Below are 17,448 nucleotides of genomic sequence, written 5' to 3'. Positions count from 1 at the left end.
AGGAAGTGTTGTGTCTCGCTGCGGGAAACGGTCTTTGTAGAGGCCGGCAGGGTGTGTGAGTTTCACCCTTACTTCTGTGCTCCCAGAACATGCTGGTGGAAATCGAGCAGAAGGTGGTGGCCCTGTCGGAGCTCTCTGTCCACAATGACAACCTGCTGCTGGAGGGCAAGGCCCACACGAAGGACGAGGCCGAGCAGCTGGCGGTGAAGCTGAGAACCCTCAAGGGGAGTCTCCTGGAGCTTCAGAGAGCCCTGCACGACAAGCAGCTGAACATCCAGGTGAGGCTCCAGCCCCGATAGCGAGGCGATGCTGCAAGGACCGCCGGATCCTTGTGCGTTGCTGGCATGCCTTTTCTGAGCCCGTCCATATAAAGCAGCGGTTCTCAACCTGTGGGTCGCAACCATCGGAAAACACATATAGCATATCAGATATTTACATGACGACTCATAACAGCAGCAACATTACAGTTGTGAAGTAGCAACGAAAATAATTTTATGGTTGGGGGTCACCGCAACATGAGGAACTGTATTAAAGGGTCGCGGCATCAGGAAGGTTGAGAACCACTGAAGGAAAATGTGGGGAATGATACGTACTTATGTACCTACCTGCACTACACAAACTTTGGCGTAGATTTTCAAATAGGTTTTATAAGGACTGTTTGAATCTGTAGACCTGAAGGTTGCAGTGTGGGAAAAGAAAGAAATAGCAAAATCTAGAAAGACACAATTTAAAAAAATGTAAACGTGGTTCAGAAATCAAGGTATCCTATAACATTTTCACATTTTTCTTTTATTCCTCCTACATTCTACTTTTCAGATATACCTAGACTTTTATTTAGGACCCACAACTTTAGGCTTGTCATGTATTCCAGGTGAATTGAACATTTTTGCTATCATGTAGTGACCTTAACATTCCTTTATATTGATTTTTGTTTTATATTACTAGAGCTTTTGGTAGGTAATATTTGCCTAGTTTATATTTTAACTTTCCTTTGATTTTACCTTTTCTGTGTTCTTATGTTGTAGATTCGCTTCTTGTAAAGAACATTTAGCTATATTTTGTTGGTTTGAAATATTTTATTTAATCAGAAAAATCCATTATTTTTAAAGGGTAGTTTAGTCCATTTATATTTATTGTGATTACTGATATGTTTAAACTTATATCACCCAACTTTTTGTTTTCTATTTTTTCTGCTCTATTATTTTTATCCCTTTTAACCTTTGTTTTAACTGTCTGAGAGCTTTCCTTTGCTTTTTTGCCCTCTACTTTTTACCACGCATATCTAATAAATTCTAAGTTTATATCTTAATCTCTCTCCAGATCCATATAAGAGAACCCTAAAACACTTTTACTCAGATTTCTCCCCAGGCAACTTTCATACTGTTATTGTCCGCAATCACAGACAATTGAATAGGTAGGAAAATTGTTATTGATTGGATAAAGGAAAAGCAATTAACTGGTGATACCATTCTCAAGGCAGTAATGTCTGAAAAATTCCTTTAAGGCTAGTAGGGGGTGGTTCAATAAATTTAAGAAAAGAAGTGTTTATTTATATATTAAACAGTACATTAGACAGGTATATAAGAAAGGTTGAATCAGAATCATTTGGGGGTCTGGAATGGATTGATTCAATTTATATTATTTCTAATGGGAAAAATGGTTCAGTTTCCAAACCGCTTCTCGAACTGCCTCCTGGAATGAATTAAGTTTGAGAAACAAGGTTCCACTATAACTCAGTGGAGGAAAACCTGATGAAAAAGGAGTGAATTGCAAGAACCAACTTGTGTAGGAGGGAGAGGATAGGATCCAGTATCAGGAGGGAAGGGGACACCCGTATTTGAGTACAGATGCTGGCCGGGGACGGGCCACAAAAGTCGTGGTGGGAATTCAATGGCCACTCACTGTGATTGCTTCTTTTTTCTCAGTGTAATGATTTTTTCAGACGAACCTACCTATCTTCAGTTCTCTGTTAACGGCATGATTATATGATTGAAAACATCAAACCTAATCAATAGAAAACTATTAGAAGCAATGGTTTCTTCTCTGGGATAGCTCATTTATGAAGCTCCAGCTGGGCCCTGCCCCCTGAGGAAGGTAGGAATGGAAGGGACAGAGGATTGGTCCACGGGCGCATCGGGGATTAAACAGGCACACATCCCAGGGCCTCGGGCCTGGGGAGGGAATGTGAACCCGTGAAGCAGGTCCAGCCAGGACCTTGGCAAGCATCTGAGGAGTAGCTGTGCGCTCCAGCTATCAGCACACAAGAATTTACAGTCAGCATTGCTAGGTCTTCCAGAGAAAGGAAATGAGGATTTATATCTAAAATCTTCCAATTTGAAAAACTTAGTTCTAAAATTTAAAAATAATGTGTGTGCCAAATAAAGCATATCCAGGTGGCAGAGGTGGTTCTGCTGTTCTAATGTCCCCCCCCCCTCCCCCCCGTCGCAGCCTGGTCCCACCAGGTATTCACCAGAGACCTGGGCGAGATCCTTGAACTTCCCTTTCTTACAGATCAGTGTTCTCATCTGTAAAATGGGGATAATAATAGTATTTAACTTTAAAATATTCTGAGGATATTATGTTAAGGCAGGTAATGTTCATACTAGGCACTCAAATCACAGTGAGTATAATAATAACAACAGCTAACAGTTTGCAAAACACATTCTTTGTGAGGAAAGGCCCTGCTGAATGCTCGAAGGCTAGACTAGTCTGGGCTGGGCTGTGCTGACAGCCACCTGTGCTGCTCACACCTGGCAGGTGCTGCCCCGGGCCACAGAGGGTCTTCACATTGAGTCAAGGCCTGATGCAGCCTGCAGGTGTACGCTATCCTGGGGATACTGTTGTGCAAACTATTTGACTGCCTTGAAATTAGTCATTGTTCATTTTTAAAATACTTATACATTTTACCATCTTTCATCTAATGAGTTTCCAGCATGTAAGATTTTGATGGCTTGTTTTTAAAAAAATAATTAGACCTTTTTGAAGAGATTGTTTTTCCAGTTGTAGGACTAAAAGGAGCGCTGTGTGTATTATTGTTGCCATGAAAAGGATTGTTTCCCTTCGTGTAGAAAGTTCAGAATTGATCTGAGATTCACTAAGGGCTGTTGGCGGAAAGACATCTTCCATCGAATGTAGATGTTAGTGAAGTTGGACCCTTCAGTTGGGGTTGGCGAGAGTCAGGAGGACTGGAATAGCTTCCTAACTCGTGTGGGGCCTTAAGCACCTCATTTCTCAGAGCTACTTATTTATAAAGTGGCCATCTCTGTTAAGGCCATTCTCTCTAACTAGTTGGACTTCTGTTTGTATCAATGAATAACCAACCTCTTTAGCTCCCCCTCCCCCATGGGTTCTTTCTTTATGTGAAGGGACACAGACTTACTGGCATATGATAATATCTCTTGAATTTAAGTTATCTTTTCTTTTACAAGAAGCTTAGGTCATTTCACACGTTATTATCCCCCCAGTGAGCAGTGAGTTAGCCATATATAAATAATTAAATGCTTTATAAAGAAATGTTTTATTTACTGTTTAGCATTCCCCAGTCCTCACTAATCTTCCAAGGAATGTTCCTGGCAAAAGCAGTTACTGTTGTAGTATTTCCAAAATAAACAGCTATGTAGCTCCGCCCACGGGGGACTCTGGGGACCCAAGTCGTTTACTTCCTAGTCCCTAGCTAAGAGGGAAAACTGCTATCAAACCTCAGAGACGGTGACTGCTGTTACCTTATCCCTTCTGTCTGTGCCTTCTCATCCCAGGAATGAAATCCCAGGGGAAGGAATGAAATCCCAGCTGGATTCTCCATCCTTTCTTTTGCTTCCTGTGGTCCAAGGGTTATGTTTCAAAATGACTAAATCGGTCAGAGAAAAACTAACTGAAAACCAACCTAACCACCTAGAAAATACAGATGAGGCATCCGCCCCTCAGGTTGCCTAGTTCCCTTTTCTCTAAAGCTGTGGCTTCAGTTCGTCAAATATGACTGGCTGTCTAGCCGGTCTTAGAATCTGAACATGTGTGTGTGTGCTTGGGCAGTGACGACGCTGTCCTTAGACCCGACGTTGCTGCCGTCCTTTTTCTAAGCGCACATTTGGCACGAGGGCTTTGAAAGGACAGCTCTCAGTCAGACAGGCCTGACCTGTGTTAGAAGGATGGGGTGGTGAACGGAGACGTTATCATGTGCGTCTTCAGCTCTGAAAACGAACTGTTCTAAGAGCAGAGCAGGGGGAGGTGACAGGATCCCACCCAAGAGAGACAGCAGGTCATGGCCTTGACCTCTGTTTGTGGCTCTGATTGGGGACAGCGGTCAGCCTCCTACACTGACTCCTGGGGTCGTCTTCTCCTGGTCCCTGTCGACCTGCTGCCTCATCCTTGCCGGGAGGTCCAGAGCTAATTCTGGGTCAGTGGTGCATTCTCAGATGGAGAGCATCTGCTTCATGTGGAAATGCCTGGGCGTTAGTCCTGGAGGAGTGTCCGTTCAGCCCACACCCGCACCTTCAGGAAGGTCACTGTTTTTCTGTGGGAGGCTTTCCTGCAGGAGTGGGAATGTTCTCAGCGGGGTGTCACTGAGCACGCATTCCGAAGGCCCTGCAACAAGGAGATGGCGTATTTTAGACCCGTGGCGTTGTTCTGTCTACACCACATTCTCTGGCTGTGAAGCTGGATCATCTTAAGGAAAGTACTATGAGCTCAGGTGGCTCAGAATCTGGGAAGAGATTATGGATAACATTCCCTGTAGGTTTCACTGTTTTCTTATTTCTATTTCACTTCAGGCACTGATAGCAACTTTGCAAGTTTATCATCTCAAACGTTTTACAATTTGATTATGGGATTTTAATGAATAGAAAGATAAACAGACACCGTCTATTTCCCTGTCATAGTGTCTACGTAAGAAACGTCCAAATATGTAGAGAATTTTTATGAGTTTATTTGAGCCAAACTGACAACATATGGGGGAGCAAGATCTCAAAAGCTCAGGAGAATAAGCTTCATTTAAGCGTTTGAAATGAAGGAGGGGAAAGAAGAAAGATGACGTGGAGGTGGGAAAAGCAAGGCGGGGACTGGGTTACAGGACAGTGAACAGATTATGTGCTCTCTGGAGGGGGCAGGGATTGGTCCACAGGTGTGTTAACCTAAATGCGCAGAGACAATGGGCAGGGCTTGCCAAAGGCAAAGGTATGCCTGGGGAGTGGCTTCCCACCCTGATGGCCCAGGTAGGAATTTAAGATCAAAACACCCTGTGAGGTAACTTTCCAGAATCCCTTTTCCCCCAGTCACAATAGTTAGTGCAATTCTGAAAATAAGAGGAGCTAAGGGGCTTTGTGGGCACTCAGGCGGATGAGCTGGCGTGGTGGCTGGATCCCATACTGTGATCAAAGTCAGCAAAGGACAGCAGCAGCAGCTCCCGACTAGACAGCAGGCCCACTCCTCTATGAAATGACCTATGAAATCTCTGCCCTCCCTGCCCCCACCCTGCTCCAGCCACACTGGGCCCTTCACTGTGCTACTCTCTATGCGATGCCAAGCCTCTTCCTTCCACTGCCTTTGCTCTGCTGGCCCCAGGGCCTGCAGGGCCCTCCCCCTACCTTTGCCATTGTTCTGGGCTCCGTGTAACTGTCTCTGAGGATGCCTGCGCAGAGCAGCCTCGAAAACCTTTCCCCTTCACTCTGTCCATCATCTGCTTTCCTGTTCTCTGTAGCTCTTACCTTCTCTTGCTTGCTTATTGTTTGTCTCCCCAGTAGGGCCCCTGTCTGGCTCCTTCTTGAAAAAATACCCCAATGCCTGGAACAGCGGTTGACACACAGTAGGTACTTAAGAAGTACTTAGTGAATGAGCTATATTCAAATTGGGCAGTTTATCCTCTGACATATACACGTAGGTGAGTAGAAAATCTCTCAGTAGGAATGAATCCCATTCTGATATGAGTGCGTTAGGGCCTTGCAAATCCCGTCAGAACAAGCAAGCAGGAAGGATACATTCCTACCAGATAATACAGAATTACATTGGTCTTTCTCATTTATTTATTTGTTTTTAATTTTTTTATTTTTTAATATATATTTTTATTGATTTCAGAGGGGAAGGGAGAGGAAGAGAGAGATAGAAACATCAATGATGAGAGAGAATCATTGATCGGCTGCCTCCTGCATGTCCCGCACTGGGGATCGAGCCCACAACCTGGGCATGTGCCCTTGACCAGAATCGAACCTGGGACCTTTCAGTCTGCAGCCCACTGAACCAGACCAGCTAGGGCTGAATTTCTCTTTCGTCAAAGCCAGTGGTGGCGGCAAATAGCAGTGGGGTCTGGTCCTGGTGGTGTGAGTAGAGGAAGTGAGATCTAGAGTTACTATGTTCTTCTGGAAAATATTGTAGAATAATGTCTGGTGACCACATCAGTCAGCTAAAAAGTCCAGCTTCTAAGTAGGCAGTATTGCCCTCAAATATGTCTGAGTATAATCATCTATTTATTGTTCTTCCACCTACAAATGCCATAAGTTGGATGGGTTTTGTGTTACCATTGTTTTAATATATTTTTATTGATTTCAGAGAGGAAAGGAGAGAGAGAGAATGAGAGAGAGGAGAGAGAGAGAGGGAGAATGAGAGAGAGGAGAGAGAGAGAGAGAGAGAGAGAGAGAGAGAGAGAGATGGAAACATCAATGATGAGAGAGTATCATTGATTGGCGGCCTCCTGCATGCCCCCACACTGGGTATAGAGCCCACAACCCAGGCATGTGCCCTTGACCAGAATCAAACCTGGGACCCTTCAGTCCGCAGGCTGACGCTCTTTCCACTGAGCCAAACCTGCTAGGGCCATTTTTTAAAAAATATGATTTCCCATCCAAATGGAGCCGCTTTGGTATTATTGAGACCACACTGAAGCAGCTGCCACTCCACTCTGGTCAGGGTTTTTCTTTGTGTGGATGACTCTTGATTTCTGTCTCATTAAAACAGGGAGCAGCGCAAGAGAAGGAGGATAGCGACGGTGACCCAGCTGCCACCCCGAGGCCCGGTGTCCAGGACTGGCTGGCCCAAGCTCGCTCCACATGGGCCCTCCAGCGACAGAGCAGTCTCCAGCAACAAAAAGTAAAGCATTTCCTAACCTCTCTCTAGCCTGCAGGTGTGCCAACACTCCCCGGAGAGAAACGCTTACAGCGGTTCTCAACCTGTGGGTCACGACCCCTTTGGTGGTCGAACGACCCTTTCACAGGGGTCACCTAAGACCATCCTGCATATCAGATATTTACATTACGATTCATAACAGTAGCAACATTACAGTTATGAAGTAGCAGCGAAAATAATTTTATGGTTGGGTCACAACATGAGGAACTGTATTTAAAGGGCCAGAAGGTTGAGAACCACTGGCTTAGAAGAACAAGTTTCTTGTGTTCTAAAGACAGAATGCACCTTTGTCTGCTCTTCGCAGAGACCTGGCTAAATGGTTCAGCATATTTCCTCGTGACCACTGGAATGCTTGGCCATTTTTCTGTGGTTTTGTTTGTTTATTTGTTTTCTTATTTTCTGTTTTTGTGCTTGGTCATTTTAAAGTCTATTCTTTTAAGAAAAGCTTTACAAATAATGTAACAATTAAAATCTGCCTTATCGAGATTATCTGCTCTATTTTCAGACTTGCCCCAATTTCAGACTACTTTATATAATAAAAACCTCAGGAAGGCCTCTGAGAATTGGTGAAAGTCTGAGTTACATGTTTTTTTAAAATAAATGTAATTTATTTTCTACTTTCAAGTAGATACCATCACAAAATTGGATTGCAAATTATTGCCTAGTAAAAATAATGAGCTTTGATGAATAAGAATGATTCCTCATTGATACCTTAACTTTATGAATCGGGCATATTAAATTATTTTTTCAAAGAGCAAAGGCATTTATCACTAAATATGAAAAAGTAAAACTGAATTCAATGATAATCAAACTTATCAAGTAAGCCGGGAATTAAAGAACAGCTGCTCTCAAGGGCCGGTCTCAGCTGGGAAAAAGGCAGTATTCATTTTGAAAATTAAAAGTTCATGTTGTACCACTTGAGGGCACCATTGCCCAGCAAAATGTTAATTTTCCATTGATTTTTTTTTTTTTTTTCCTCCAAGATTTTTCAGGTCTGTTTTATTTAAGCCATGAAAGCTGTAGAGTAGTTTGGAGAGATGTGTGAGCCTTTCCCTCCACCACACCTTTTATGCAACGTGCAAACTTAAACATGTATGCACGAGTTCTCTGAGGCTGTTGTAGACATAGAACCATGATTGCAGATGATGCTCATGAAATCACAAGCTGTGTTTGTTTGTTCTTTTCCTTGAGCAGGAGTTGGAGCAGGAGTTAGCAGAGCAGAAGAGCCTTCTCCGGTCAGTAGCCAGTCGTGGAGAGGAAATCCTCACCCAGCACTCAGCGGCAGAGACCTCTGGTGGTGCTGGGTAGGTTTCCACACGCTCTTTCTATTCTGGTCACTGATTCCCTAACATCTGAAGAAATGCAAGCATCTTAATCAAACTTTCATTTTAAACACCTGCAAAAATTTAATCATTATTTTTTCTCTTTAGGATATATAGTTTACTTGCATTTTGAATATTTTATTGTGTGGCATGAGTACAGCTAGGGAGTGTGAGGGCTAACTTATTTGTCTTCTTTCCAGTATGCTCAGCATATCTGTCCAGAGAAGATACATGAGTTTGTTTTTTAAAAATCAAATAGGGGGGAAAAATCAAATAAGAAACACATAAAGTTATGTTTCTTTCTGAATATCTAACTGCAAAACATTTTCCCTGTAAGAACCTATCTTCCCTCAACCTCATTCTGCCTACGAAAGATGTTGCTTTTTCTCGAGGAACTGTTTTTATAATTTCTGCATGCAAGCTCATTGAGCTTTGTGTCCTGTTGTAGAGTGGAGAAGGAAAGTCTTATACACAGAAGAGTAAAGTATTAGAAGAAAAATGAAGGAAGTTGGACCAATGTTCAAGTTGAAGACTTGAGTCTGAGGGTTGGGAAGGAAAGTAGAGAGGAATGATCCCTCTGTTTTGAGTGAGGTCTGGGTTTTATTCTAGTTCAACTGCTGTCACCATGGAAAAGTAACTCAGCTCTGAGGCCTGGTTTGCTCCTCTGTGGAATGAGAATAAGAAGGGACTATCTGCTTCACAGAGGGGTTGTGAAAGCTGTGAATGTCACAAATTAAACCTACATTTACTTATTTTTTATTTTTTTAAACATTTATTTATTGATTTCAGAGATGAAGGGAGAGAGAGAGATAAAAAACATCAATGATGAAAGAGAATTATTGATTGGCTGCCTCCTGCACACCCACACTGAGGATCTAGCCCACAACTCGGGCACGTGCACTGACCGGGAATCGAACCGTGACCTCCTGGTTCCTAAGTGGACATTCAAGCACTGAGCCATGCCAGCGAGGCTAATGTGCATTTATTTTTAATGTTTGTAAATTAGTTAACATTCAATATTATATTAGTTTCAGGTGTACAGCATATGGTGCAGGGATTTAAAAACTCAGCTCTGTGTCACCCTAAGAGCCACAGTCATCCTCAGATGCACACTGCTGCCTGTCCTGAAGGATGAGGCCCAGGTGCCTTCCTCTCATGTCCTGAACCCTAATCCATGTCCTGAAACCTGGCCTTGGACTCAGGGTAAAAACTCGCAGAGACCAAGTAGCATTTTTACGGTTTTTAATTAATTTGTGGGCTATTTGTCAAAGAATACGAATCCATATACTTTCTGATCCCCAAAGATACAATTATTTTTATCTTTAATGTTGAGCTATTTTCAATGTATTTTTAAATTATCATTGTGGCCCTGGTTGCATTATCCTATATTTGTTTATGGTTAGACTCACATTTTTTAAAATTTTAATTTTTTTTTTAAGTGTAAGCTAATAACCAGAGTAATCTGGTTCTAATTTTAGAGGCCACAGCTCATGCATGCAATAAGTGATCACCTTTTTGCCCACATTGTAAACTTGGATTGTTTATTCTTCTAATAGTGAAAAACCTGCTGTGTCATCCCAGGAGTTGGGGATGGAAGGAGAGCAGGCCCCTGCGGAAGGCCAGATGCGGATGAAGTGGGAGAGCCTCCAGCAGGAAGTCAGTGCCAAGCAGAGGCTGCTGCAGGACGCCCTGGCGCAGGAACAAGAGCAAGTGGTACCACACGTTCTCTCTTATGTATTCTCTCTCGTAGAAGATGCCCAGCGTGGCTGAGACAGTGTAACTGTGCAGTCCGCTATATTTTCATTTCCAATGCAAAATAAGGCAGGAAACAAATGATTCTTCCTACATGTTTCCTAACAAGCCCATTTCACATTTCCCCTAGTGATGGCATGTTTATATGTGAAAATTTGATTTCTAGGTACCATATTTCCCCAGAGATCATCCATACCTGATTACTCATTAGCATAAATCATTACATTGTGTCTCCCCCTTTTGTACGACTTTGAAAATAAGGGATGTATATATGTCTAGGATAAAAGAAATTCCAAAAACCTGGAACTAAATTGTCAAGTCATCTTATTTTTCCTCGCTACTTCTAGTATTTAATAGTTTCAGAAGACCTTAATGAGACACTTATTGCAGCGGTTCTCAACCTGTGGGTCGCGACCCCTTTGGCGGTCGAACGACCCTTTCACAGGGGTCGCCTAAGACCCTCCTGCTTATCAGATATTTACATTACAATTCATAACAGTAGCAACATTACAGTTATGTAGTAGCAACGAAAATAATTTTATGGTTGGGTCACAACATGAGGAATTGTATTTAAAGGGCCAGAAGGTTGAGAACCACTGCACTATTGGGACCTCGATGGTTCTAAAAGGCAGGGGGAGCCAGTGGTCAGCTGGAATTGCTCCTGTAACCCAGGTGCAGGCTGGTTTGCAAGATGGGTAGGTGCTGAGTGATGTTGGACTTGACCCAGTCAAGCAAGCCACACCCAATGGAATTGAAGATAGCAACAGAAGGTTCCAGAGAAATAGCTATTACTTTGCTCCAAGCAGAAGCTAGAGAGTCAGAGGAATGGGCACCTTGGAGAGCTAGTGAGTGAGGCTAGAACCCAGGCAAGCCCGCGGTGCTCACCACAGCCATGGCCCAGCAGGCTTTCGACAATGGAAACTAGTCCTGTGTCCTGGGCTAGCACTCACCTGGGCCGTTCCATGGCAGTGGCATGAACGGAGTAAACTCCAGGACTTCCCTTTGGATCTGAGGAACCTGGACACAGTGCTCTTATGTAAACCGCCCCTGTTTGTCTGCAGCTTTTTAGCAGGCCAAACCGGCTCCTGGCTGGCGTGCCCCTGTACAAAGGAGACGACCGGTCACTATGATGCGCATTGACCACCAGGGGCCAGACGCTCAACGCAGGAGCTGCCGAGCTGCAGTGACTTGGCAGTGGCGGTTCTTGGGTGACCCACCCCGAAACCAGAGAGGAGGGAGCCCGATTCCTCGCGGGGCCGCTTGATTTCACCTTTGGCTGTGGGTTATGTTGTTGCTGGGACCCTGCTGGCCCCAAATCTGGTTGACTGCACACTTGTGTTTGTGTTCCACACCCTGTATGACAGCAACTTTGCAGAGTGCCCTCTCGCACTCTGGGACCCCTTGGGGGATGCCGGAGAGCCGGTTTCGGCCAATCCCTGCAGGCCAGGCCGAGGGACCCCACCTGCCAAGGGACCCTGCTCACTCCGCAGATGCTGGAGAGGGACCACAGGAGGTTGGCTCTAGGTCAGTGATGGCGAACCTTTTGAGCTCGGCGTGTCAGCATTTTGCAAAACCCTAACTTAACTCTGGTGCCGTGTCACATATAGAAATTTTTTGATATTTGCAACCATAGTAAAACAAAGACTTATATTTTTGATATTTATTTTATATATTTAAATGCCATTTAACAAAGAAAAATCAACCAAAAAAATGAGTTCGCGTGTCACCTCTGACATGCGTGTCATAGGTTGGCCATCACTGTCCTAGGGGGTAAAGACCTGATTTGTATATAGATTCCTGGGTCTAAACACTCAAATGGTCTTCTTTTTGATCAACCCTAGACTCTTGCCAAAGATATTAAGGAAATGTCTGAAGAGATGGATAAGAACAAGAACTTGTTTTCCCAAGCATTTCCGGAGAATAGTGATAACCGCGATGTTATCGAAGACACTTTGGGGTGTCTTTTGGGGAGGCTATCCTTGTTAGACTCAGTAGTAAATCAACGATGTCATCAGATGAAGGAAAGACTTCAGCAGATACTAAATTTCCAGGTAAGACATAGTCAAGAGTTGTTTGCCCATCCTCCATGCAAAGAGTTATTAGTTTGCTCTAAGCAGAAGCCAGAGAGGGGGTCATAAACACGATGTCTGACTGAGGTATGATATACCTAGATCTATTTTTTTCTTCAAATGAACAATGAGGAGCAGGAACATCACAGAAAAACTAGGGCAGTGGTTCTCAACCTTCCTAATGCTGCGACCCTTTAATACAGTTCCTCATGTTGTGGTGACCCCCAACCATAAAATTATTTTCGTTGCTACTTCTTAACTGTAATTTTGCTACTCTTATGAATCGTAATGTAAATATCTGATATGCAGGATGTATTTTCATTGTTTGCGACCCACAGGTTGAGAACCGCTGAACTAGGGGATTGAACTCGTATTAGAAAACTGACTTTTATTCTCCCAGAAATGGAACTTGAGAAAACCAGCTAACTACACTAAGGGCTGAATAGGAATTTAAACTCAACCAATAAAAGTCGTATTTATGGCACAGTATAATTACAATTTCCAGTTGATAATAGTAGCGTTTAAAACATATAACCAAAAAAAACATGCAGGCAGGGCTGTAATACAGAGCAAAGCCTGGACCCCAATACCCAGGCCCATTGCAAGTGACTGTGGCCTAATTAGTTCCACCTGCGCTCAAACATATTGCATTACTTCCCAGTCCTCACTCCTCAGGCTGACTGCCTTTTAGCCCAGACTGGAGACTGTTGCCAACTGCATAACTGTGTGCTTATGAAACTTTTCCTATGACTATAAATTTCAGCAAATGCAAAAGTAGCTGATAACCGTTTAATGTTGATTTTCATTCCTAATAAAAAGTCACCTTTGGGAATACGTAAGTTTTAACTGAATTTTATTTTTAACAGACATAGAAGTTTTACAAAATGGATATCTGTGATTAGGGCCAAGAGTTTTATGTAAAAGTTTTGATTTAAAAAAATACTGTAAAATGTTAAATAAATGTAGCATTAGCCAAGACACAAGGAATTTTCTGTGTATATATCTAGAGCAAGCATGTCAAACTCATGGCCAGTGGGCCGCATGCCTCACTTAATTGAGGCATGTGGCCCACCGGCTGCGAGTTTGACATGTTTGATCATTCTAGAGCAGCGGTTCTCCACCTGTGGGTCGCGACCCCTTTGGGGGTCGAACGACCCTTTCACAGGGGTCACCTAAGACCATCAGAAAACACATATATAATTACATATTGCTTTTGTGATTAATCACTATGCTTTAATTATGTTCAATTTGTAACAATGAAATTGGGGGTCACCACAACATGAGGAACGGTATTAAAGGGTCGCGGCATGAGGAAGGTTGAGAACCACTGTTCTAGAGGGACAAATTACCACTGCCTTCGGGTAATTTACATTCTTAAAACTACAAAGTAAAATTACCACAAACATTTGTGTATCATTTTTTTTATTCACAAAATATTTTCACATGTACTCTTGTCTTTAATCTTCACAACATCTCTAGTAGCTAAGCATTGTTCTAATATTCATTTTGCAAAGTCAAAAGAGCAAAAATTAAGAACAAAGTCTCCAGCCCAGCTGGTGTGGCTCAGTAGATTGAGCTTCGCCCCAAGGACCAAAAGGTCCTGGGTTCAATTCTCTATCAGGGCACATGTCAGGATTGCGGGCTCCATCCCCAGTAGGGGGCGTGCAAGAGTCAGCCAATCAATGTGTCTCTCTCATTGATGTTTCTAACTCTCTCTCTCCCTTCCTCTGTGAAATCAATAAAATATATTTAAAAAAAAAATAATAAAACCGTCTCCGGCCTGGCCAGCATGGCTCATTGGTTGAGCACTGACTTATGAACCAGGAGGTCACTTTTCGATTCCTGGTCAGGGCACATGCCTAGGTTTGGGCTCGATCCCCAGTGTTGGGTGTGTAGGAGGCAGCCGATCAATGATTCTTTCTCATCATTGATGTTTCTATCTCTCTCTCCCTTCCTCTCTGAAATCAATAAAAATATATTTTTAAAAAAAGAAATAAAGAACAAAGTCTCCAAAGCCAGTCCCCCTGAGTTCAAATTCTGGCTTTGTTACCTACTGCTCTATAACCTTAGCTGCCTCTCAGAGCCTTCATGTCCGCAACTCTTAAATCACACCCTACTAACTGCCTCATAGGGTTTTGTGGTAATGCAAACAATATCATATCTCATAAACAAAACCCTTGTTTCTAGCAACATTTTTCCAGTGCTGTTATTACATTTTCCTATTTAGTCTGCAACTAGGCTTGCAGATTGGTTTGGGTTTGAGTTAGCGACAGCTATTGCCTCTTAGAATCATATGCTTCTTTCTAATTCTCCTGTTCATTGCTTTAAAAAAAAATTACTGCACAATCCACTCACGATTTTGCTTTTTAGCCTGACATTTTGTTTTTTTGTTGTAGTTGTTTTTTTGAATATATTTTTATTGATATCACAGAGGGAGGGAGAGGGAGAAAGATAGAAACATCAATGATGAGAGAGAATCATTGATCGGCTGACTCCTGCACGCTCCCCTTCTGGTGATCAAGCCCACAACTCAGGCATGTGCCCTTGACCAGAATCAAACCTGGGACCCTACAGTCCACAGGCTGACGCTCTATCCACTGAGCCGAACCGGCTAGGGCTAGCCTGACATTTTGTGTGGTGATGCTCCCACACGGCCTGAAAGTTGATTTTTCTTCCTTGCTGTGATTGTCCTTCTCCTGGTGAGATGGCCAGAATTTTTCATCTTGGTGACAGGCACTTGTCCCCAGTGAAGAGGATGTGATCAAACTTCACCCTGTGACGGACACCCAGCCCATCAGACACATTTCCGACCAATAAGGAATTTGCTGATTTTGGGGGAGGGGAAGAGTAGAATTAAATATTTTATCATTCCCGCTTTGTTCCAGTTTATTATTCCCTTTAGAATTGAATACCAAAATTCTGATAGTTATCTCATTTTTGTACAACTCTAACTCAATATGAATACTTGAACTTTTTTATTGATTGATTTTTTTTTTTTTGAGGGAGGGAGAGAGAGGGGGGTGGGGAAGGATTGAACCAGAACCTTGGGTATCAGGACGCTGCTCTAACCAGCTGAGCTACCGGCCAGGGCATATTTGGACTTTTAAGTGAGTAATGTTTGTGGACAAAAGGCGTGGCTAAGGTCTTTTGGTGTTTTCTCTTAATATGTCTTTGGTCATCATGAAAATAGTTCTTTTCTAAACTTCTGGATGGCTTTTTATAAGCTTGTGCACATTCTTTGAAACTAGGGAAAAGCAGGAAGTGAGGGAGAGAGAAGCAGAGGAGAGAGGAAGAAAGGAATCATATTATTCTTTTTTTATTATTATTATTTCAGAGGGGAAGGGAGAAGAGAGAGACAGAAACACCAATGATGAGAACCTTTGATCAACTGCCTCCTGCATGCCCCACACTGGGGATCCAGCCCACAACCTGGGCATGTGCCCTCACTGGGAATCGATCTGTGACCTCCTGGTTCATATATGGGTCGATGCTCAACCACTGAGCCACGTCAGCCGGACTGATAGCTGCATTTTAAATGATGACAATGAAATGGACGTTTTTAAAAACATTATATGGGCCCTGACTGGTTTGGCTCAGTGGATAGAGCACCGGCCTGCAGACTGAAAGGTCCCAGGTTCGAAGGAATCATATTATTCTTAAGAATTTTATTTTCTTCCCAAATCAGAGTAACATCAATAGGTTGTTTTACTAGATAGAAGTCATTAGTATAATATTTCTGCTGGAATGTTTAAATGTGCACATTTATTTCAGATATAACAAGAAGTTTAGGGTGACCAGTATTGCTTTTTTATTTGCATGCCTTGCCTCCTTGCATATTGTGTTGGAAATGGTTTGTGTAAAGATTATTCAAAAGTCAAATTTAGCATTTAAGGTAAATTGTTACCAGTTTCTTTTATCTTTCCCTAGAACAGTATTGGTTTCTCTGGACATAAAATTCCCACACCTGTATATTATTTCTAAGAGCGTGTGTTATGTTTATAACCATTTGAGTTCCCCGGTGCACATGTTAAGTCTTCCTATTTCTCACCCCCTAGAACGATCTGAAGGTGCTGTGTACGTCGCTGGCTGACAGTAAATACATGCTTCTGCAGAAACTGGCCAATGTGTTTGAACAGCCCGTGGCGGAGCAAATAGAGGTATTTACAGCTGCCTTTTTCCAGTTGATCGGATTTACTGTGAAATGTCAAATCCTCTGCGAAAGATTAATGGCTTACTGTGGCATTTATGTTTGTCACTTGTTTTGTTTGTGAGAGCTGGATTTGAATCACTGGCCAGGTTACACTGACTCTCTCCCTTAGGCTTGCACAGAACTGGGAAATGTGAGCTGGGGAAAGGTGTCAGGACCGCTGCTGACCTGAAGAAGTGTGTCCCCTAACAGTGAGATTAGGCGTGAATGTCAGTGACCTGGGCAGGAAGTCAGGCTGCCCAGGTGGTGGCACAGAGGAGCACTGGGACATGCGGAAGAGGGGTAGGTTGCCTCCAGAGGGGTAAGGTCAGGGAAGAGTCTACAAAGGGAAATCGGAACTGGACTTAGGAGTTGGGGCACACAGGGACCGGAAGAAAGGTATCCCTGGAAAGGGACAGCAAGAACAAAGGCACAGGCGAGACAGTTCCGAGCTCTGCAGGAGGAAAGCGAGTGACCCTGGTTAGCTGAACTTAGGATGAATCATGTGATTGAGGGGAAATAAGGTCAGATGAGAACATTGGAGACACCTTGTAGTTAGGGCTATTGCATGTCAGAGAATTTGGACTTGAGTCTATAAATCATTGGTGTCTGACCTTCATTGATTGCACACCTCACTAGTTAAACAAGCACATACCACAAATACATGAATATTTACTCATTTATCAACTATAAGCAAGTACTATGTTATAAAGCACATGCAGAAATAGAAGTGGAAATTGAAAATTAATGTGGCTGGGTGTAAATGAAGACATAGTGTCTCACCCTCATGGATCATATCACACACACTGGATATCTCCCCTCGGAGAACTGGCAATGGGAAGCCACTGGGGATGTTGGACGGTGAGAGTAAGTGTGGGGGCCAGATCCTGCTTCCGGAGGGCTGGCACGACCACGCCAGGGTCAGGAGGCAAGGTTCCCATCATTGATCGACTGCCTCCTGCACGTCCTCTACCAGGGATGGAGCCTGCAGCCTGGGCATGTGCCTGAT

General features: G+C 43.3%; 1 protein-coding gene across 1 annotated transcript in view; it reads left to right on the top strand.

Moving 5' to 3' along the window:
• SYNE1 (spectrin repeat containing, nuclear envelope 1) overlaps positions 1–17,448 on the top strand; it is a 407,398-nt gene that overhangs the window by 286,462 nt on the left and 103,488 nt on the right. Inside the window, exons 95-102 of the mRNA XM_014532125.1 lie at positions 87–278; positions 6,943–7,074; positions 8,305–8,414; positions 9,989–10,145; positions 11,246–11,304; positions 11,932–11,944; positions 12,026–12,235; positions 16,309–16,410. Coding sequence (XP_014387611.1) covers positions 87–278; positions 6,943–7,074; positions 8,305–8,414; positions 9,989–10,145; positions 11,246–11,304; positions 11,932–11,944; positions 12,026–12,235; positions 16,309–16,410 — 975 coding nt within the window. The remainder of the gene's footprint in view (positions 1–86; positions 279–6,942; positions 7,075–8,304; positions 8,415–9,988; positions 10,146–11,245; positions 11,305–11,931; positions 11,945–12,025; positions 12,236–16,308; positions 16,411–17,448) is intronic.

Source organism: Myotis brandtii, unplaced genomic scaffold (genome assembly GCF_000412655.1).
Source record: "Myotis brandtii unplaced genomic scaffold, ASM41265v1 scaffold847, whole genome shotgun sequence".
In the NCBI taxonomy this organism is placed as follows: Eukaryota; Metazoa; Chordata; class Mammalia; order Chiroptera; family Vespertilionidae; genus Myotis; species Myotis brandtii.
Note: the sequence above shows the minus strand (reverse complement) of the source record. Positions and strands in the feature narration are given on the sequence as shown.